At 31.0% G+C, this 23,065-nt stretch overlaps 1 protein-coding gene across 1 annotated transcript in view; it reads right to left on the bottom strand.

The window, feature by feature from the left end:
* The window catches only part of LOC118188150 (uncharacterized), a 72,676-nt gene extending 50,384 nt beyond the window's left edge, over window positions 1-22,292 (bottom strand). Inside the window, exon 1 of the mRNA XM_035358518.2 lies at window positions 21,080-22,292. Within this exon, the coding sequence (XP_035214409.1) occupies window positions 21,080-21,656 (577 nt within the window). The 5' untranslated portion in view covers window positions 21,657-22,292. The remainder of the gene's footprint in view (window positions 1-21,079) is intronic.
* Between the last annotated feature and the right edge of the window lie 773 nt (window positions 22,293-23,065).

The following is a 23,065-nucleotide window of genomic DNA, read 5'->3' on the forward strand; positions in this document are numbered from 1 at the left end:
GGTAAGGCGATAAAGGTTATTAGCTAGGACTTTAGCAGTGTACATGGATAAAGTTAAGAGTGTGCGCAATGCCATTTTGTGCAATTCTGGGATGTTTTTTTAAGTGAAAATAGGTCGACGTGTACATGGATTCCGTGTATGTGTAATTCTTAAAAACGCGGTAAGCAGTTTGCGATTCTGCACTTTCTCCCAATTTCTACCTAATTTTGGTCATGATTAAGCACTTTTGTTCCATAAAAGTTCTAGCATAAGCGTAATTCAGCAAGCAGATTGTTGGAAAAAAAAAAAAATGTTGAGTAAAAAAAAAAAATAAATAAAAAAATTGCCTTTACTTCGTAAAAACAAAATGGCGTCCAAACAAAAACTAGCAGGTTGTTGTAGCAGGGTTGGTCGCCAAATTTTCGCCAAAAAATCGCCAAGTTACCATAATCCAAAGATTAAACGTTTGATTAATAAGGTGTCACTGGTGCCATATAAACTTTGTTAATGTTGTAATTAAACTTATTCTGAGAAAGCATTTTTAAATGCTGCAATTGCTTGCACATTTGAAATAGAAAAGGCAGGTACTTTTTCGTTTCACCGGCGCAAATCTCGCCAATCAGACTTTATTGGCGACAACATACAGTATATACATAAAAAATGCTAACAAATGTTAGTTCTAAGAATTTTGTATTATGAAGGCATAAACATTTTAGTATCGTTTAAAATTTTGTAAAAAGCCAATAAATAAAGACAATAAATTTGTAAAAAGTCATTAATTTAAGAATTTACTATGCTTTCACGGTTCAATATCCTGATTCGCCGGTTCATATCACGTGATTCCAAGTGATCTCATCTCACGTAAACTACGCTCCAAAAATCTAATTTTCTCAGTAATTATCTACATTAATTTTAAGTTTAATCTTAATTTGGAATACAAGTTTAAATGCAAGAATTATTTCAATTCGTACGAATAGCTTACTCAGAAGTTATGTAGAACCGCGGTGCTTTACTTCGCTAGTGCATTCTCATTAGAACTGATGACCCTTGACTTTGCCTTTTCTATATTTTGCCTTCGGGTGAGCCGTGTGATTGCATCCTAGTTGATTTAATTACCGCGAATGGCCTTAGGGCATAAAATTGAACTATCTGGTAAAAATTCTATGTAATTGTATGCCAGTATTGAAAGAAACAAGCAATCTGATAAGAAATGGCTGCGACTTATTTTGAAAATGAGGCGTAAAAGGTTACCAGCGAGGTTATTCCGTTTGGCATCAGTTGTAGCACTATTGGCGACTTTATCGCCTGCGCCGGCAAAACGGAAAAGTACCAAAAGGCATTTTACAAACATGGTTAACGAATGGAGTTTTTAATGCCTATACCTCACCGGCTACTCTAGAGGAAGTGCTTATTTTTCAGAGTAATAAAATTTCCTATTAAATGATGTAATATGATTAATGAAGGTTATATATATATATTACCGTCATTTAGCTTAAATGTGGATGTGCATGGTAACCCTGGCTTATTTTCTCACAAATATCAAAGCCTTTGAGTTCTCAATTTTCGTTCCGAATTAATTTGGTTTTATTGAATTAAGCTGGAGCTAACTTAAATACCATCCGTTTAGCCGCTCTTTGTTACTGTCATTCAGAAATTCTGCTTTGGATACACGTTAACTTGGACTGTAGTAAGCTATGGTCGCCTTAAATAGCTGACAATAAAAGTAAACTGTAATTTAAAACTCCATTGATATTTCAAACAGTCAAAAGTACATATATGTGCAGTCAAAAATATACTTCTGAATTTAGTACTTATATAGTTTTGAGGCCCACCAGCGACCGAGCGGTAAAGACGCTGAGCACTGGTAGTTCGGTCCGAGGTTCGAATCCCGCGAACGGGCTGGCTGCATGTGCGTTTTCGTAGTTTTCCCCATGTGTAACGTGTATACGAGCCAGTTTCCCTTAGAAAGTCCTCCACGAAGGCATCCCTCCCTTTAGCAGATAGCTCTCGTGTGCTTTGCCATAATTGAATAATCCTAATCCTACATAGTTTCGATTATCATCAATAGATTTTTAAAATGTCTGAAGCAGAGAATTTTCTTTCTAAATTCGTTACAAGCTCTTATCTTGAAGAAAATATAATGTTCAGTAGAATGAAGGATGAAGTCGCATTGAAGTCTGACTTTCGGAAGTAATTCGAAATTGATACTTCTCGTTTTGAAAGTACCCTTTTAAGTACTTTTGATGAGGAAATTTTACTTATATCTAATGGATATTTTCCCAAGCGAATGGTTTATTAATCATTCTAGATAAAAAACTGGTTAGCCTTTTAACACTGCGGTAAATCTCAGCGGGATTTCGAATAAAAAAAAAAGGCGTTATTTTGAAAGCCACTGTTTTCTTAAACGGGTTTATGACAACAAGAAAATTCAACTTTAGAAACACTTCATATATCATTTTTATGGAAATGAAGTTAAAAGAAAGTATAATAACCGCAAGTATATATGAAAGAGCGTCATTATTCAGTAAGCTTAGTCATTATCAGTGATTCTTGACATTCGCTATTTTATAAACAGACAGTTAATTTAGGATCCAACTCTTCCTTTAGGAGTAAAAGTTAGATTTCCGCTTTATTAACAAAGAACTATAAAGATAAATTTCTTTTTAATCCGTTTTTCAACAGCAAAAGGTACTCAAGAGACACTTATGCTTTTAATTATTAACTTTTGTTAATATAAATTCTTAAAGTCGCAAATGCTAGTTTTGGGTGAGAGAAATGCCTTCCTTTTTTTTAATTTAAAATAAATATTCAGAAATTTGCCCTTAAGCTGAATTTACAACCTTCTGCCATTAGTTGGACGGAATGAAATAAAGTAGGTTCATATAACTAAAATTAGAACTTGGAGATTAAAATATTTCTGATAAACTTCAAATGGAATTTTACTTGGAAACTTTTTGACTCTCCAATGTACCTAGAAAAACAAGGTCGAATTTTAAGTACTTTCGGCTAAAAACACCTTAATTGCATTGATTAAGCAACAGTTAAATTAAACCGGGGTGATGGCGACCTTATTTAAAAAATCCTGAAAATTAACGTAGAGTGAAAATCCGACAAAATTTTAGGTTATTCAGCATAAACAATTTCATTAGAAAGCAAAAAGTATAATTTTTAATGTATTAAAAGTAATTTATGTTTCGCAACATCACTGTAATAGGAATTGCTGCGTTAATACCTTTCTCTGCAAACAAATAAAAGTTCAGTATGATCAGCAAGACATTTTGAAATTTTGGCTTTTTACTTAAGAAATAAATTAGAACTTGAAGTATGCAGCCTGCCTTCGTGGAGGATTTTCTGAGGAAAACTAGCTCATGTTCGCGAATAAGTAGAAAAAAAAACAGCAGAAAGCATCTTTGGAGCCAGCTTGTTCACCTAGAATCAAACCTGGTTCGAGCTATCAGTATTCAAGGGTCTTAAGCACATGACTACTGGGAAAGAAGGCTTCCTCCAGTAATTCAATAAAATTGTCTGTACAAGCAGCGGACGGTTTTATATAGGGAAGGAGGCGAATGGTAGTTTTACTTTCATGAAAGCCGTTTAATTTAAAAGTAGTATACATGGGCATTACTCATGAAACCAGTTGTCACTAACATTAATTATTAAGCAATGTATAAGCATTTATAATAAGCTATAAACTGAAGCTTAGATTGAACAGAAGAGTAAGAGTGTAAATGGAAGAATACTGTTCATTAAGTTATATAAAAATTGCGTTTAATAATTATATGATTCTAGTGTTTATTTATATTATTTTATTTATATAATTATTATTTTATAACTTTACCAACAAATATTTGCTTTAAAAGTATTAACGAAACTGGTCAAAAGTCAACAGACTGCTGTATTTGAAAACTAATTAGTCTGGAATCTTATTACAAGCTATAGTAAATCAAAATGAATTATTAGGTATCCACCGCTGGTGAATAATAATTCACCCCGAGTTCCGATTCCAGGATGGTTTGGTTTATGTGATTACAGCAAAGCCTGGAGGGCTATTTGCCTAAGGGAAGGGATGTCTTTGTGGAGGACTTTCTAAGGGAAACTGGCTCGTATGTACGTTACACATGGGGAGAAACTACGAAAACGCCTATGAACCAGCCTGTTAGCTTGGTGGGATTGCAGGAAAGTGGCTAAATATTTGAAGCTTCTGAGTTTTGCCTTATTGTGTAACAGAACAGTTTTTCTCATGAGACAGATATCCCCTAGCTTTGTCATAGTCAGTTAATCAACCAATTAATCCAGATACTTAAAAAAAAAAAGAGTTGCTTTTTTATTTCAATAATGTTATGTACATGGATTTTGAAAAAACTTATGATCTCAGTTGTTTTTGATGCTGGCTCAGAATTGGAAAGAATGACTCATTTCTACAACTACAAGTAGAAAGAGCTTATCTTTAATTTATTTTCCATTATTTCTTTCACAAATTGTAACTTGATTGTAAGTGCATTCAACTAACATTCACCTAAACATTAGTTTAATTGGTAGATTAATAATCCTATCCTTTACACAAAACGGTAAATGAAATCCAACTCTTATTTATTCAATTCCTAAAGCTCCAATATTTGAGGTAAAATGCAATGTTTGAAGGTCTTGTTAAGTTTCAGTTCAGCATGTAGAATTATGATGCTTTTAAGGAAAAATATTGCATTTCCTTAAATTTTGTTAATAAAAATATCCCTTAGCTGCAAATAATAACATTTACATATGCTAGTGTACTGCTGCTTCATTCTGATAGAAGAAAAGCTTTCCATTTGCAGTTGTAGAATTTTTTTTAAAAAATTGAGCACAGGTATTTACGAAGCGTGAAATGATGCAAATTAAAGGCATATTTTTTAACAGGAGCTCTATTATTTTTTTCCCCATGAAAGTTAATTAAAGTTAAAAATCTGCTTCTCAAACCACAAGGAAAAATGATATTTTAACTCGGTCTGAAACCGATGTCTTCTGAATGAAGGGTGATAGAGCTAACCCCATAACTGTTGAGTTTATTTCAGCTTTTAAAATGTTCTTTCTTAAAAATATCAAATTTTCTCCCTTACTTTATTAAAGAATGTTCTAGAATTAATTTCCATTTCTTTACAGCGTCCGGGATTCCGTTGTTTTAATTATGGAAATGATAGGAACGTAGTTCTGTTTACCAGTTAGTTGGTTCTTACCTAAGCACGTTTCTCTTTATTTCTGCATTTTATTTTTTCGAAATGATCCATTTATCAGTAGGAAATTCTGGATTGATATATAAATTTATTCCTACAATTTGCTACTTCATCTGCATAAAATATTTTCTAGACTATTAAACAATTATTTAACTCAGCTTTTGTGCTCACATGAGTAAGCTAACTGTATTAAATTCATAGCAAATGCCGCTAACATATCCAAAAGGTGGAAGAGAAAAATCTTAAATAAGCAAAATTTTCTAGTTTTTTATTGCCGTTAAATCACTAAAAAACATGATTTATTAAAAGTTAAGTGGAATATCTTCTAAGATGTTAAAGCCATAGTGGTATAAGCAAGGCTTAATTTCTAAAAGTAGAAGTGCCGGAGCCCTATGAAAGACCATCACGAAAGAGAAACAAGAGTAAATAAATAAACAAAATGACTATTAAAACCATTAATAATTTAAAAATTAAATAGTTAATGAGTATCAAATTAATTAATAATTATTTAATTGATATTAATAATTAATATTTATTAATTATTATTTAACTAGTAATTATTGTTTAATTAATTCACAATTTATTATTATTTGTTAAAATAATTAAAGTTAAGGTAATTAAATAAAATGTAAAGAGATAATTTAAAATTTAATAAGTAATTTTTTATATAATTTTATTGCTAAAAATAAAATTTTCTAGATAAAATTTTTACTAAAATAAGTGTTCCGTTACATAAATAAGTGCTGGAGACTTCTTATTTAGGGCTCCGGTGCGCTTCAGCTAGAATTAGAATATATCCCAAAAACTAAGAAGTACCGTATGAGTCAGTGGTTACTTTGAGCAACAAAGTCACTACAAACAAACTAATTTTGATAATCTCGATTTCTTTTCCATTGTAGCTTTGGCATGTCACAGCTCCAGCTAAGGCTACATTCTGGAGAAATATCACTAAATTAGAATTTATATGCTAGCAAATAAGACGAGACATTCAATATTTTAGCTTAGTCCTAGTCTCAAGCCCTAGCTTTGCATAGTTACCGAAGTTCCATTTATATTTGCATGTCGCAATCCCAAATAAATATTATTAATCGTGCACAAGTATGTCATCGGATTACTTGCTGTTTCTCAGTATTCGCTCCTTTTATTCTCTCGCTTAAACGCTTAATATGTGAACAGAAGAGCTCAGGTTTTAAATGAAGCCGTATGTCAATTTTAGATTATTGTAAATGTTTTCCAATAGTATTTAGAAGGCATTCATTAGGAAAAAATAAATTTATCAGACGTATATCCTTTTCATCACTGAGAAAGCTGCGTGGGTTGTACTACGAGGGTAGACCGGTACCGCACCCGCTAGAAGTGGGAAAGGACCTACAAGCACAACCAAGCCTTACGCGGTGGTCTATCCCACACCCTATAGTTCGGACTAGCAAAAAGCCTCCTCTAATCACCCTACTGTCCAATTTAACATTTAAAATTTTCAGTTTTGTAAACTTGTAACTAAGCATCAAAGCCTTAAAACTATAAATTTTTATAGGGATGTTTTAAATATATCAGTTTATATTGTTTAAATTGTATATTTCTCAAATTCAAAAATTATTTCAAAAGCTTCTAAATTAAACTGATAATTTAAAAATATGAGTTGTTGATGCTACACATTAAAATCTATGAACATTCAATCAGAAGTTGCCTGCTCGTTAGCATAGAGTTTTGTGAAATTTCTTTTACTTCTACCTAAATGAAAAAATATTTATTAATGGAAAAAATTGACAATTACATTTTTAGTGATACTGAGAACTGTGCGCTTAATTAAACGCAATATACATAAAATGAACAGTTCATAAATGAGAGACGCTACTATCGTAATGCAAGTTCATACTTGTTTAGTTTACAATTCTCTAGTGAGTTAGAATGCTTGAATATGGATTCATATAATTACACATAACTTCCATGAAAACACGGCCAGCTTTATTTTTACATGGAAAAGAGAGAGGCTTTTTGAACTAACTAAAGCTGAAGAAAAATTTCTTTGGTGTCAGTTTCGTTCCATTACGCGTGTAGAAGAGACAAAGAAAGCTCCAGTTTAATGCTTTAAAAAACAATAAGTACTGCTTAATAATTGTATTTCTCTTCATTTTGGACGGTATAAGAGGGAAGTTGACTTTCTAAAATAGGTTAGTTAGCAAACACAGTTACTTTTAATTTAGGGAATAACAAAGCCGTTGCTAACTGACAAATGACTTTTTTATTCCTAAGGTAAGTTTTGGACAATTTTTTAGACAATTTTCATTTGAAGGGAAGCAGGAGGCATGCGAAATTAATTTTACACTTTTAGGTTTCAGCAGTGAAGGATATCTTTAAAGGAAGACGTAAATTTATTTCTCATGCGTGCTTTAAATCACATGTCAAATACCTAACAGATTTAACGAAGTAAGACGAACTAGTTGCCCTTAGAAAATCCTGCATGAAGCCACCCCTGCTTTAAAGCAGATAACTCGCATATGCTTTTCCTTAATTGACTGAACAAACAATACAGAAAGTTTTGTTTTACTTAACCTAATAGCACTTTTTTAAGTTTTTGTGAAATATTTTAAAAGATTTAAAAGGTAGAAAAAATCTGAAAAGAGAGCCGATTTCACTTTAAGATTTATTGCAATACAAGTGAAGTTTATTCTTACTGTATGAAAATTTACTGTGACGACATTTGCTTAAGTATTTCCCAATTTGATGTGTATCAAGATGAATTCCGAATTAGTCAATAATAAACTTAATTCAAAATCATAAGTTTTTGTATTACCAACGTCTGGATTAAAGCGATAACGATATTTAAACATACTTCTACTAAAAGAATTCATTGTCAATACTTTACACACTCAGATTTATTAAGAATATACCCAGAAACCGAAGTGTAAAATTCATTAACGCAATCAACTAGCCTGTTGAATAGTCTCAGAAGTCGGGCACTCGGTCTTCAAGCATTGATCGGGATTGGCCGATCACATTTGAGTTGAAAAATTTATGAAACAAAAGGTAAAGTATTGAAAGAATCACAAAAAGCTGGCAAACTTTTAAATCTTAACCAGATGAGTTTGGAATATTGGTCTATTGAGTAGTGGTTGTTTGTGACAAAGTGAATGAAGTTTTTCATACCGTAATGCTCAGACTATTTTGAATAAAAAAAGGTGACTGAAATTTTCAGTATCAAAATCCGCAAACATTTTATACTGAAGAAATTATTATAATATTCTGTATCAAATTTTGTCAAACTCTTTTTAATAGAGAAATAAATTTAATGCTTTACATTTCTTGAATATTTCGTCATTTTTTACTTTCCTAAAGCTACCAAAAATTACCTGTCATGTTTTACTTCAAAATGCTTACAAAATTTTAATTAAATATAAAGTCATAAGACTTTTAAATGCTACACAAATAATTTTTGACTTCATTTAAAAAACTGTTTTATATTCAATGATTTAAATTTAAGAGCTATTCTTAAGGATTTAAGATCTAGCCTGCTTTTGTTGGTTTATCGACTTTGTCGGATTGACCGCAGAATACAAAACAACATTGAGGTATTTCCGTATTAAACTTAACCTAATAGCACTTTTTTAAGTTTTTGTGAAATATTTTAAATGTGATGTGATGCTATTTCTCTTTAAGTATCGGAATGAATAATATAAAAAAGGGGTAATCTTTTATTTTATCTATATAATTTAAAGACTTCTAGTTCACATGTTTAAATGTTTTTAACAAATGTTTGTGAGCATGTAGGATTTCTTACTTGCACTTACCAGGACTGATGTAACTGGAGTATTTTGGCATAATTTCTTGATGCAGGTATGCTTCCTCTTAAAATCAGTTTTACAATACAACTTTTATTCGCTTATTTACTCAGAAAACCTAATTCAGAAACAATCTATATATTCAATTGTTAAAGTTGGAAAGAAAATTGACGTGTCAGAAAATATAAGGTACTATTTTGTGGAAACATTCTAAGAGCATAGTAGTATTCGTACATCCTAGTTATGCTCGTAAGATAGTAATAAAATCATAGTTTATGCTTGTGTAGGCAATCTGGAGCAAATAGTTTATCCACAACGAACATCAAGGGTCGAATAAGAAAAACAAATCCCAATGAAAATGTAACAGAAAAGAATTTAACACGTATGTGGAAAATGTGTATTGAAATAGGAAATAATAATACTATTTGAAATATATAATTCAGGATACTCTTTAAACAGAATGTATCTTGATGAGCCCATTGACACCGTTGAGCCTAAAGTTCCACGCATCATGCTTTAAGAAACGCTCTTTGACCTTAAAAGCTTGCTTTATGTTTGCATTTGTCACAGACTGGTAAATTCTAGCTTAAAGTCTTAAAATCCATTTTTGGTCCCATTTCATTTTTATAACTGACTTCTTCACTATTTTAAGTAACTCACTGCACGTAAAATTATCAATATTTTCGCTAAAATATGTTACATAGAAGAGAATTATCAACGCAGAGTGTGTTTGGCATGCCCCTTTTTCTCTTTCCCTTTCTATTTATATCTATATCTACTTATATGCAACAGACATATAAGTAATTGAAACAGATAACTGAAATTTAGGTTAAAATAACACGCCGTACAAAGATTAATTTAGAATTCAAATAATACAAATCAGCGTTACATTTTCACATTTTCCAGGACTAGTTTTCTGGAAAATGTGCAAATATAACGCTGATTTTTGTTCTTTGACTTCTAAATTAATAGATAACTGAAATTTCAGTGTAATCCAACAAACTCAATAATGCTTAGATATAATATAAGACACTAAGATTTTTTTCATTATGTACGGTTGAAATATTTCTTACGATATTTTCATTAATGCAAGTTTTAAATTCGTTATTGTTAAAAATGTGTTTATGCATTATTAAATAAAAGAAAAAGATATCAAAATAGAGCAAAAAGTACGAAAACCATTTTGGATTATTTTATACTGTTTCGTACGTTGATAAGACACAAAAGGTAATAATCTTTTATTACCTGCAATAAAGAAAATGAATTTTTATTCCCTGACTACCAAATCGCGTTTCAATATTTATAACGGTACAAAATATTTCTGGTGACTTAAAATCATTTTCCCGAGTGTGAAAATTGCATTCAGAAAAGTTAAAAATTAAAATACTGACAAAACTATTATAGCAATACACTTTTTGGGTTAAAATATGAGTGTATGTACAGAGAAGGCATGCTTTGTGAATTTCATCGTATCCGCTCTCTTTGAAAAATGCAATTATTTAATGTTTTTTGACGGATTTCAGCTAAGGAAACAACACAGTTACCGCTCTTGACATGCAAAGAAAAATATCTGTGTTACGTCTTAGCCGCCCTAAACTCAAATAAATCACTAAAGCGCATTTTCAGCTGCTACATAATTATCTGCTTATACTCAAGCAAATAGAAAGAGTGTGAAGATGCAGAACACATGCCCGAGATGCTAAACAGAAAGATACCGCAAATGAAGTACTACTTACGAAGATGAAAGAGGTACAAATTGTATGGATGTGTTTTTCGTTTAGTAACCCGCTTATTTCTGTCTAAATCTGCTTCTCAAAATAAAAATAAATATTTTCAGCAGCTACAATAAATGATTAACGTTTTGGATGATATAAAATGTGTTAACATGAAAAGTGAGAAGACAAGGACAATTTGTTTTCTGAATAATTGAGTAACTTGAATTACAGAGCATTGATTTAAAGAGAGTTTCTTAAGCGTATCGATATTGATATCCAGAACACAGTTTAAAATCTGCTGTAGTAAAAGCTATAAAATTAGTTCAAATAAAATAAAATGAATTATATTTAGATTTTTAATTAAATACACTTCTTACTAAGGTTAAGGACATAGGCACAGATGTATCGTCCGTTTATCAATTTTCTTGTCAGTATTTAATTACGTATAGATGGAATCATTTCTGATATCACGCTAAATTAATGAATAAGTTTTTGCTGTTGTTGTTGAACAATAAAAAACTCAGCGTAAAAGTAGTTTTTAGGTTTCCTCATCAGACTACAGTGCGTCGGGAAAAATTCAGTTATTTCGCTTTAGAGTAAATTACTTATCGTGTGATAATTGTGATAATTTTTATTGCAATGTAAAGACTATGTGTTCATAAATAATAATCAAAATGATGTTTAAACGCATTTAACTTCTACGAAATAACCTATAAGGTACAAAATTGACTAGGCGGACGGATAAAAAGTTAGACGAATGATAGTATTTTTTTGTTTTAATAATGGATAATGAATTAATGAATACATTATTCTGAATGATCTTCAGGTATGAAACTGAAAGGGGATTCCCCATTTAGTTTATTTCGTTATAAATTAATATCCTATTATCCAGGAACAATCCTATTCGAATTCATTATAAATTTTGTATACTTTCACATGTAATTTAAATTCTCTACCATTGAATAACAAAATTTCAGATCAATTAATGTGTTTTGTTTAGCTTTCAGATTGTTTAAGAATGTTTTCTGTTTCAGTTTAAGATTATAAGAAACCTGTAGGATTTAAAATTTAAGGCAAATTATGCATCTAAATACATTTTGTTTTGTTTCAGAAACCACGCTGATAATGCATTGGAAGCTTTTGTTTTATGGAAAGAAACTTCATCATGCTTAACCGTTGAAACGCAAAAATTAATCAAGTATTCATCCTGATTCATTATTTTCTATAAATAGACTTTAGTGGATTCCAATTTTGAAAATAAACTTCCAGTTTCAGCCGTATAAAATGTACGAGTGTTGTTAAGAAATTTAAAATTTGATAGTCTTTTACAGGTGCTAAACTTTTTGCCGCTCAATGCAGTCTCTGTGGCTCTTAAATTCTACCGGCCATGTCTTTATATTACATTCTAAATAGTTTCCGCCTTTAACTTCTGCCACCCGTTCCAACTGCACCGGTGGCACCGGATCTGGCGCTAGCTCTGGTTAAGAAACAGCTGCATAGATTTAACAAAATTATCTGACAGTTCTTATACATTACAGATCTTTAGAACTCATATTTCACATTAGCTTAGCAACAAACAAGACGTATTAAAAATGAAAGAGCCATGAGACTCATTTTTCATTTGATTTTAATTTAAGTTTTGGATTAAAAATTTCAGAGGAATTGTTCTACACTAGAAATCTGACTTAGACTGGCGAAAGAAATTATTCTCAATTTTTTATTTTTATTGCAAGTTTTAATGAAAACCGAGAGTTAAAAACTCTAAACAGAAATAATAGGAATAAGCTATATATGAAATATACATTTAAAGACGACTTTCTAAGTTGTTGAAATATTCGCAGTTGCTTGTTGGCTAAATTAGATTTCTCTGAAGAGAGAAGATTCTGGATTTATTGCAATTACACAGAATTAAATTTGATTTAAAACTAAACTGAAGACTAAAAGTAATCAAACTGCAAAAATAAGATTTTTCTTGCTCAATCTTATTTTTCTGCTCACAATATGCAAACTCAGACTTTTATGTGCTTTATGTGACTTCTGGCACGAAAACCGTTTTATTGCATTTGTCTTAATTTCTTATAAATTTCTGAATTGCAATAAAGCAATTTATAAACTTTTTGTTTAATTTTTAGTTTCAAACTGTTATTTAAAATTCATTGTGAGACATAAGTTGTTTAGTTTTATTGGAAGGAAAAAACTGTAAAAAAAAAAAAAAAAAAAAAAAAAAACCTAAAGAATAAAATGCATTTTGAAGAAAAGTGAATTCTTAATAGTATTTTAAAAACTTCAAAATTTATAATTACTTGAGTTTAGTTTTCTAATATGCGACAACTTAAGCTGCTAGAATCCTGTTTATATTATAAATAATCCTATTATATTTAAGTTATGCAGTGTCTGCCTTAAATTTGTTTTAAATTTGGTATATATATATACTATAAATTTGGTATATATTTAATTTTTAAATTTTAGTTTCTAGCCTTTTTCTTTCTAGGCTTGCTAACAATGAAAGAAAGAATTTTTTTTAATTAATTATTTGATACGCATATATGTACGTATATACAAAAAATTTTAACTTTAATCTTTAAAACTAACATTCCTTAGAGGATTTTTATCATGCATTCCTAAAGCAAATAATTTGCGCATTTAACCAAAAATAATTTAGCTTTCAAATTTATGTTATGCGTCATTTTCTTATTAATTGCTTTCATCGATTATTTATGTAATGTCTGATGTTGTTAACAGTTATATAAGACTGGAAAAAGTGATCAATTCCTGTGGAAATTTTTCTCGTTTGAATTTTTAGTCCAATAAAATTAATGCTATTACATCCTCATCTGTAACCAAAAAAAAATGCAAATTAACCATAAGTAAGTCAGCTTCCTCTTTCTCTTTCTGCCTTAACAACCGCTTTCTCTTTCTACCCCTTTAAAAATATCTCTTACTATATGTTAGTTTTCTTATGGATGGATCAAGATCAGCAAATTAAATATCCCAATAATGTCTAGAGACATTGGCTATACTATGAAAAGTAAGAAACGAACATATATATGACCCGACTCTGTCTTCTGCTTCAGGAAAATTCGAAAACATTTAAGCATAATGCATAATCTTTCAGAACTACTACATTTTTTGAAAGGAGAGAATGCCCCGAACGCTCTACTGTGATTTATGAAATCGCAATTTATGTACAATGCATCTAAATCCAAACAGAAATTTTTAAAAAAAATCGTTCAATCATAGAAATAATCTAGCTAGATGTTAATCAGCAAATGCAGTTCTCTTTCGAGCTTTCTAAATTTTAAAGCTTCCCTTTAAAATTCAACGTTAGAGATACCGAGAAAATATTTCCTTTAAATTAGATTATAGTAAATGCCAATTCAAAAAATGAAGTAAGTAAAAATAAGTACGAAGTAGAGAAGAGATTCTGTAAAAGACCCGAGATTCGAAATCCGAATGTTCAGGTCATTCGAAGCTTTCAGACCCGAACCTTAAACTGTTAAACGTTTTAGCTCAAAACTATAAGATTAATTTCATTAAGTTTAATGGCAGGTACGTTAAGAAAGTACACAAATAATGCAATTTCAGTGGACCTGGATCTCCAACATCACCTCGTGTAAACATCGTAAGTGCTACTGAAGAGAATTTAATATTCCATATTTCGCGTTTACTTATGTTAATTTTTGAAAGGATTTTCTTCCCTCTACAATATTTTTAATTTAAGAAAAACTAGTTATAAATTAAAGAATGCCAGCCGTTACTCATATATTTTTGGCCAAATTATATTGAGAAAATGAGCCTCAAGTTTTACAGATTTAGTTATGTAATTCATTTGTTAATTTTTTTTATCTTTCAAATAAATATAAATGGATTTAATATTAGGCTAAAAAAATACAGCACTCTTGTTTTACTATCCAGAATATTTTTTCCTCCTGAAGAAAAGTGATTTGTTTGAAATAGCTCTCGAAATTGATTCAATAGAGTTTTATTCAAAATCTGAGCATCAAACTAAACTGCTTTTTTGCCCGACTTTAAATTTCACATTGACGTGTTTCTCTTCTTTTTAACGTAAATGTATCTTTAAAAATCTGTCTTAAACTTGCTAACTTAAAAGCCAGATTTCAAATTTGCTTCAATTTAAAAGTGCCCGCCCCCTTCTTATTATTATTCTTATAGAAAAAGTTTAAGAAATTCGAAAATCATATAGCATTCGAATTCGAGAGAATTTTAGATTTGTCCCATCTCTAGCATGAAGTCGCGAATAAAAATAATTGTGAGACGTGAATTTTGATCTCCCACTCTATAAAGATAGAAATGTTAATAGGAAAATATATCAAATTACGAATGAAAATGAAATCAACATGTTTAAGGTAGCTTCTATAGATATACGCAAAATTTAAGTCTCTAATGAAATTATAATTATCTTAATAGTTTTTCAGAAAGCTATTCACACATAATTTTAATTATAGACAAGATTCTGGCGATATGAAAAAGCAAATCCGATTGAAAAGGGTGCTCAGGCTTTACCAACTTTCAAATATTTGAGCAAACTCAACAAAAGACACACTTTTTTTTTCGACAGGAATAAAAACTGCACGTAGCACTAATCTATATTAAAAAAAAGTGCAAATTACACCGGTTACAAATTACCCGAAATTTCCTCTTTACATTCATAATTAATCATACCAGATGGATATTATATCTAGACGTAAGTTAGTTACATTTTCCTTTTACCTTTTGACTCTGGAAAATTTGTCAAAAGGAGATATTTTAAAAAATAAGAGATACGTTCAATAAAGAAATGTAACTGCGTATTTGCATATCATGTGTGTTAACTTATCAGAGGAAACTGAAGAGTGCTTTTCGGATTTTTGTTCAAAACTTACTTAATTTTCCAAAATTTATAAAAATGAGGTCTCAAAAGTTAAATGTTCTATTCTATCTGCTGAATATTAAGCACTATGTAATATTACATTATAAAATTACATTAAGAAATTCAAATTTTATGCTAGATTAAAACTTGATTAAAAAGATAAATTTGATTAAAAAGATAAACTTTATAAGGTATTTCTCCCGCCTTCCTAGCGGGCCTTCGTGGTGTAGTGGTTCTGCACGCTGGGCCGGTACTCCAGAGGTCCGTAGTTCGATTCCTGGCGAAGGCGTTGCTCATTTTTCACTTCTCTTGCTTCCTAAAAAAATCCTAATGTCTCTACAGAAGCGCCCGAACTAAAAGGGTTGTGAATGATGACTCTCCACACCCAGGATTTGGCGATTGGGTACCCCTATAAACCCCAGTCCACCTTTAAAAGGGAGAGTATGTAAGGTATTTCTCCTGCCTTCCTAGCGTGCCTTCGTGGTGTAGTGGTCAGCACACTGAGCCGGTATTTCAGAGGTCCGTGGTTCGATTCCTGGCTAAGGCGTTGCTACTTTTTCTTCTCTCCGGCTTCTAAAAAAAAAAAAAAAAAAAAAAAAAAAATCCTAATGTCTCTACAACTTGATTAAAAAGGTAAACTTGAATGCATCCATGAAAACGGAGATGATAATTAAATGTATGATTTTATCCCGAGTCTTCTTATTTTTAGGTCTCTCTCTAATCATCAACTTATAATTTTTTTTTTTTTTTTTTTTCCAAAAGCACGCGTGGCTTTCAGTGCAAACTCTGTAAACAGCAAACTAAACAATAATAATTGAAAACCCATAAAATGTAGCTGCTGTTGTGAAAGATAACTTTTGGATTTTGTTTTGCATTTGAAACACTGTATTTAAGAACCCTTACATGTTAATCTGTATAAGACCTGGTAAATATATTAATCTTAATATTTAGTATTTATTAAATTAAAATTTTACTCTAGCATTACGCAATTTATTTCAAACCAGGGAAAAACCTAACGGCAGTTCCTAAGTTCACAAATAGTAAATAATTTCTACATAATATTAACTTTCAATTACGTAGAGTATATTTACATGGCTTCCGCAGATCTACCCCAAGAGTGAATACTAGGTATTAAGCATTTGTTCCAGATAATTTTAAAATACAGTTGAATCTCAATTAAAGGATTCTTTAATTTCGAAAACATTTCCCATCAACGGACAATTCCTGAATCCTGAAATTTTGAAATACAGTCGAATTTCAATTAACGGATTCTTTAATTTCGAAAACATTTCCCATCAACGGACAATTCCTGAATCCTGAAATCTTGAAATAAGAAAGACAGAGTTCTCTCATTTAGAGGATACTTTCTAGTATCGGATAAAAGCGTTGGCCCCGTGAGTGTCAGCAAATAGGAAGTTCGACTGCATACGAATAAACTCCTTAAAATATGTCACATATAGTATAGTAAAATCAGTTGATCAGATATAAAAGCTTTCATGACGTGTATACGTAATGACCCAATTACAGCACTGTACCTACTATCTGTCCCCTTTATGTGGCGTTGGTTTATTACAAATTAGCAATATTTATAAATTAAAAAAATACTAAAATTTAATTTTTAATTTCATATTTATCGATTAGTTTTGACTAATATCTCACCGGCAGTTTTAGATGCATAAATATTCAATATACTTTTATTAAAATAATGTTAAAGGCATTAGTTACTAACTAAACAGATAAAAATGCATTTCAATTTAATTAACCATTTTGTAAAGTACAGTAACGATGTTTATCTAAAGTTTTTACTGATTTTATGGTGAACAATTCTCATGAAGTAAAATTCCCACTTTCACTGCCGAATCTAAATTTTATATCTGAATATTAGGTTTTAAATTTTGGGAATGAAGAATTTAGGAATAGAATGCAAACGAGTAACTAAATTAATGCTGATGACATATTACATCAGTAGTTCTAAGGTATATGGAATAAATAAATAAATAACAAATAAACTTATTTGAATTTTCTTCCCATCAGAGTCCAGTTTTCTGAATATTAAAACATAATTCTCTAAAAATAAACAATCAATATTATTTTGATGGGCTAAAGTTGTAGTTTTGCTTAAGTTGCAAGTTATTTAACTTTTAAGAAATGATTCAACTATGTTAAAATGCACCAACGAACAATATGATTGTAAACAGAGGAGGGGAAGGAATTTAATAAACAAAGTTTAATGTACTAGTGAAATTTTGAAGTTTTGTAGAATTATTTTAGAATGGCTGTGTCCTAAGTCTATACAGTAATAAGACATCTCTTCAATACACAGAGAAATCAGAGATAAAACATTATCTTATCATAGTACACATAATAGTATAAAATAAATTTTCATCTGAGTATAAGATACTGAACCATTACATGAAAGTGACATCAACAGAAAATATTTTAACGAATATGTGAATAGAATAATATATCCAGGCTGCTTCTTAATTTCTTTGTAAACTGGAAAATGTAGACGTCAATGAACATGCCAATGAAAGCTACTTCCCTCTCAATTATGAAGCTAAAGTATTACGAAAAATGAATCCTGATCATCATTATTCGAAAAGGTAATGAATATGTAATACTACTAAGAGATTTCTGACATTAATAAAAGTTAATATTTTTCATAAATCTTTTCCGGAATTGTCTTAGTTTTATATTTTAAATAAAATAATTTAGATTTTAAACAATTGTACTATTATGGGTTTGGTGAAAGTTTTTCGAATCATCGATACATCTGATTAAATTTTCATACCTATGACGTATTCATCTCTCAGATTTTAATATACATTTCTCTAGTTTATTATTTTTAGGATTCTGTTTTATTTCTCTTACTCTACCCTTACTAGTTTAAAATAAGTATAGTCATTTCCTAGATTATGATGGGAACCCACTTCTTCTCATTCCTTTTCGTATAAGTACATTTTTATTTTAAGGGTTAAATGCATTGCATTGATATTTACTGGGTTTAGATTAAAAAAAAAAAAAGTTTTCACACAATTTGATTGGAAATGTCATCGAATTATACTACTGTCAAAAACTTTACAGCTGATCTTGAACCCTAGTACTTCAGGCATATGAGATATTAATAACAATAACTCTTTAAATGATTTTTAAATACCATTATTAACTAAACGTAATCAAAACACTTCGCTAATAAAAAGCTTAATGAGAATAAACTAATTCTGAGTTCAGAATAAATACTGAGTACAAAAGAAATTTCAATTTAAAATGTAATTTGCTTCGTAATGGGTATGATAAGCAGTGAGAGAACATGTCTCTTATTCAATCACATTTTTAGTCATTGAATTAGAATTACATTCAGATTAAAATTCTAGTTTGTTGACAATTTACAGAATATATTAAAGCAGCTAGTTTAATAATGCAGACTAAATGTTCATAAATTTAGACTAACAATTTGTGTTGTAACTTTCATATCTGAACTCTGATTAGAGTGTAGGCAATAAAAACAGGAAAATTATGTATATCAAATATTACTTGATAAATATTTACAAGAAGAACCTCTCCATAGTTGCTGAAATATAAAGTTGAGTGTTATATAAGAACACATCCAACACACGATGTTTTGCAAAGGTAAATTTTGTTCAGCTCCATATCATCAACTAGTAGTGCGAGTATTTTTCGAGATTTTTTTTAAATAATAAAATACACTAATTTATTGAAATATATTTAGAAAATTAATTATAATAAGGTACCTAAAAAAGCAATCAAATTCAGCTATGTTTTGATTTATTACATGAATGATATTCTTAAAAATAGAGGAATCAAAATGAGTTGATAAATTTGTAAATGTGATTGAGGTAAATACGCTTAGATAAACTGTTGTGGAAGCGTTATACTACGAAAAGATATGAAAGATTATCATTTGATCACATAGTTACGAAAATTTAGGCCTTTTAAGAGGGAATAAAGCAAAACTTAATAAAGTATTTTAACAAGCTATTCTCAGTTAAATTACTTTATTAAAATTTCCTTTGAGAAATTTTGATTTCTGAAAATATTTAACACGGAATTTCCTGAATTTTAGAATATTTTTTTTCTTTATATCAAGTAATTTGTAATATTCAAAAAAGTTCAAAAGGCTAATTTACTAATAACAGATTTTGCTGCATGATTGTTGAATTTCATGATAAAGTAAATTACATTAAAACTTGCCTATTAAATACTCCAGGTTTCTGTTGATTTACTTTTGTTGTTTTTTCCAATATGAAAGCAAATATCGGTATTTCATTATTGTTGGAGAATATGATGTGAAAAGACAAATATAGTATATTATAAAAATTTTAAAACATTGTAGTAGTTTGAATTATTTTAGTAAAAAAGATTGTCAGAGCCAGCTTACTTGTTCCTACATATTAACATATTTCTTAAAATATGTCACTATCGTGTTGTTTAAGTATTTACTGCCTTTCTTCAAATGAGCAATGCTATAAACGAAGTAATAAATATTTTATATATAAAAGTGATAACAGTGCAATCTTAAACTACAGCACACATAGATAAACTAATTTATTTATTTCATTTTATAACTGCTATAATGTTAGTTGATTATGAAATCATTTTACTTTATTTACTTCCGGCGTTGGTCTTTATCCTGATGATATTTATTCAGATTTTGAAACCAGCAAAATTTAGCCCACTAATTGAGTATGTGTGCAGGGGGAGGGGGCAGAAATCAGGGCATTTTTTAGGAGTGATCTAGCTCAGTTTTCCCTTCTTGAAAAAGCAATGACACGCTTCCGAAACATTACTTCTGCACAGAGCTCCCTGTAAAGTCAGCATTATCTAATGAATTAAATCTTATCTCTTAATTTGTCTTGATCTTGTGATATCTATTGTTTAATCAGCCCGTTCTTTTTGGATCGAGCTGGCGATAATTCATTTGCATTTATTTTATTGCAGTATTTAGATTTCCAAGTTTAATTTCGTCAGCTTTCTAATATAAAAGAATATCTTTTTAATTTCATAGAAGAATCTTTTTCTTTGCAGTATCTATAACATCTCTTGTTTGCATTTAGAGAACGTGTACAATGTTGCTACACTTTACGTAATCCAATTAAACTATTACATTTTAAGAAAACGTACTTCTGAATGAGTTTCCTTAATTGTTCTTGAAACTGATTTATTTATTCTTTCTTCTGAAAGAGAGGGCAAAGTTCCATGCAAAAAATTTTATTCAAAAACGCTACTTACAGACTCAATGTGGCATCAAACTATTTGACTCAATGACTTTTATGAATACTTCTTACAATATATTTGAGCTATATAGATTAGGAAATTTCACGTTATAGGCCCAAAAATTTTTAATTATATGTTCTTAATTAAGTAAAAAGTATACAGAATATACCTAAAGCAAAATAGTTTTCTCTTGGACATACATGTATTTTATGAAACATATACAGTATAGAGAAAATATGTAAATTAACATATGCTTCTCCCACGTGGAATAAATAAAATATACTTTGTACTTACCTCGGGCACCAGCGGCCTGAAGTGAAATGGCAGCAGCCCACTGAGATCCAGTAGCTGGTGAACCTTGAACGAGAGGCCTCTGACCGACCACGTGGGGTCCAGCTGCAGTCCATACGGGCTGAATTTGTTGAGGAAGCCTCGAATGATGTGGATTTAGGAACCGGGAGTGTGGAGCGTGTGATCTCGGTCTGGCATCTAAAATCCTGTCCATCAGGTACAAATCGGAACCGTTAATCGGCATCAACGTATCGCCACAGTCATATGGTTTAAGACTTGGACTCAAATTGGAGTCATGTCCGGACAGTACGTTAGACGGGTCCTGTAGAGCATTTGCATAGAAATCGGTTGGTGTCCATAATGTTGGTCTTGGTGAACTTGTTTTAGTTCCTGCGAGTAAAGACGCAACAGAAAAATTGGATATGAGCTCTGTCGTTTCTCTTTTAGTTGCCAACAGTTCGGTTTTGCGATCGATATCATTCAATTTAATACTCTTCACGTTTGCTCCTTTTAACAGAGTTGACATTTCCGATTTCTTCTCCTGATCCGGCGTCGGAATTCTAGAGTTTTCAGTTTCCATGCGTCGTACCGAATATGACACGAAATATTAAATTGAAGGTGAGTAGAAAGCTCCTGATATTTAAGACACAATACACTGCCTTATAAAATCTACAGAATCAAAAGTAAAGTCATGAAGCTTTCTTGAATTTCACAAACAGAAAATAGAATATAACTATTCCATATGCAGCTAATGATATACATTTCGTAAGCGAATTGAGTGTTTTAGCCTCCTCATCGCATTGTCACTTGATTAAAGAATACTCGCTCTCTTTAGAATATTTCTGTTCTTAAAAAATTATTTTTAATAGTTCCAAGAACCACATATTTGAATTTCATATTGATTCCGATAATCAGTCAACTGTAAAAATCTATTTGTCTATCCAGCCAAAAGCGAAATAAAAGTTGCCACTCTTACCACGTTTCTTGCCATTCTACTGATGAGTGCGCCGCAAAACAGACTGAAGACCGTGTCTGCCTATTCCTTGCTTCGCTGCAGTCTCGGGCTTCGGCGCGCGCGGGACAGACGAGAGAAAACAAACAAAACCTCCCTTGCTCGAAACGTCTGAAGAATTCTGGCTACTGCTTCTCTTCGCCCATCCCGCTATCGGTGGTTCGTTCTTCGCAAATGATCCTTAATTAATTGGAGACGTCGAGTGACCGCCCTGAACTAGATGAGGCGCTGTGCTCCGTAACCAGTTCGGTGCCTCCTTGAATGGGCGTGGTCACAGCTTGTTATGTCGACTCCCATTGGGTAACTGTCGGTCCCCGTTCAAATCGTCATTTCCGCCCTCTAGTTGCTCTGAGAAAATGAAAACGAGTGATCGAAGCGATGAAACGAATCAGGCACGTTTCGACTCTGTTATTGGACAGTCAAATTAAATACCGAATCGAAACTCATCGATTCAAAGGGTGAGCGTGAAGAGGAAAATCGTATCCTAATTTGTATGACCATTGCCCCCTTTCACGCTTCCCATCTCCCTTTTGCCTAATAGAGTTCATAAGCGCTGTCGACTTTTATTTCCCCCCCCCCCCAGGGAATAAAAATCACTTTACATTATATCAATATGTAATTTCTGGAAGTACGTCCCGGACACAAAGATGCGTTTTATTCATCGATAGTTTAGCAGAAGAATGAAGTGTGTCTAAGTATGCTTATTTACAAATTCATGAAGCATGCATAAATAATTTCATTAATGGATCAACAACGCTTTTATTAATCAGAAATATTAAAAGTTCGAAGTATATTATTTTTGTTTCTAAGAAATATAAGCGGTAATCTCCAAAATATTGTTATTGCCTCTGCATTTCTTTTCACTGCTGTCTGTTAAACGTATTACGGTTGAAGAAATTTCTTTAATAAGTAAATAAATAAGAATAAAAAATACGGTATCAGAAGTAGTTCGAAATTAATTTTCGCAGAGCTGCAGT

This window comes from Stegodyphus dumicola, chromosome X1, assembly GCF_044657685.1.
Source record: "Stegodyphus dumicola isolate Sdum_Otavi_A_Nest chromosome X1, ASM4465768v1".
Lineage (NCBI taxonomy): Eukaryota > Metazoa > Arthropoda > Arachnida > Araneae > Eresidae > Stegodyphus > Stegodyphus dumicola.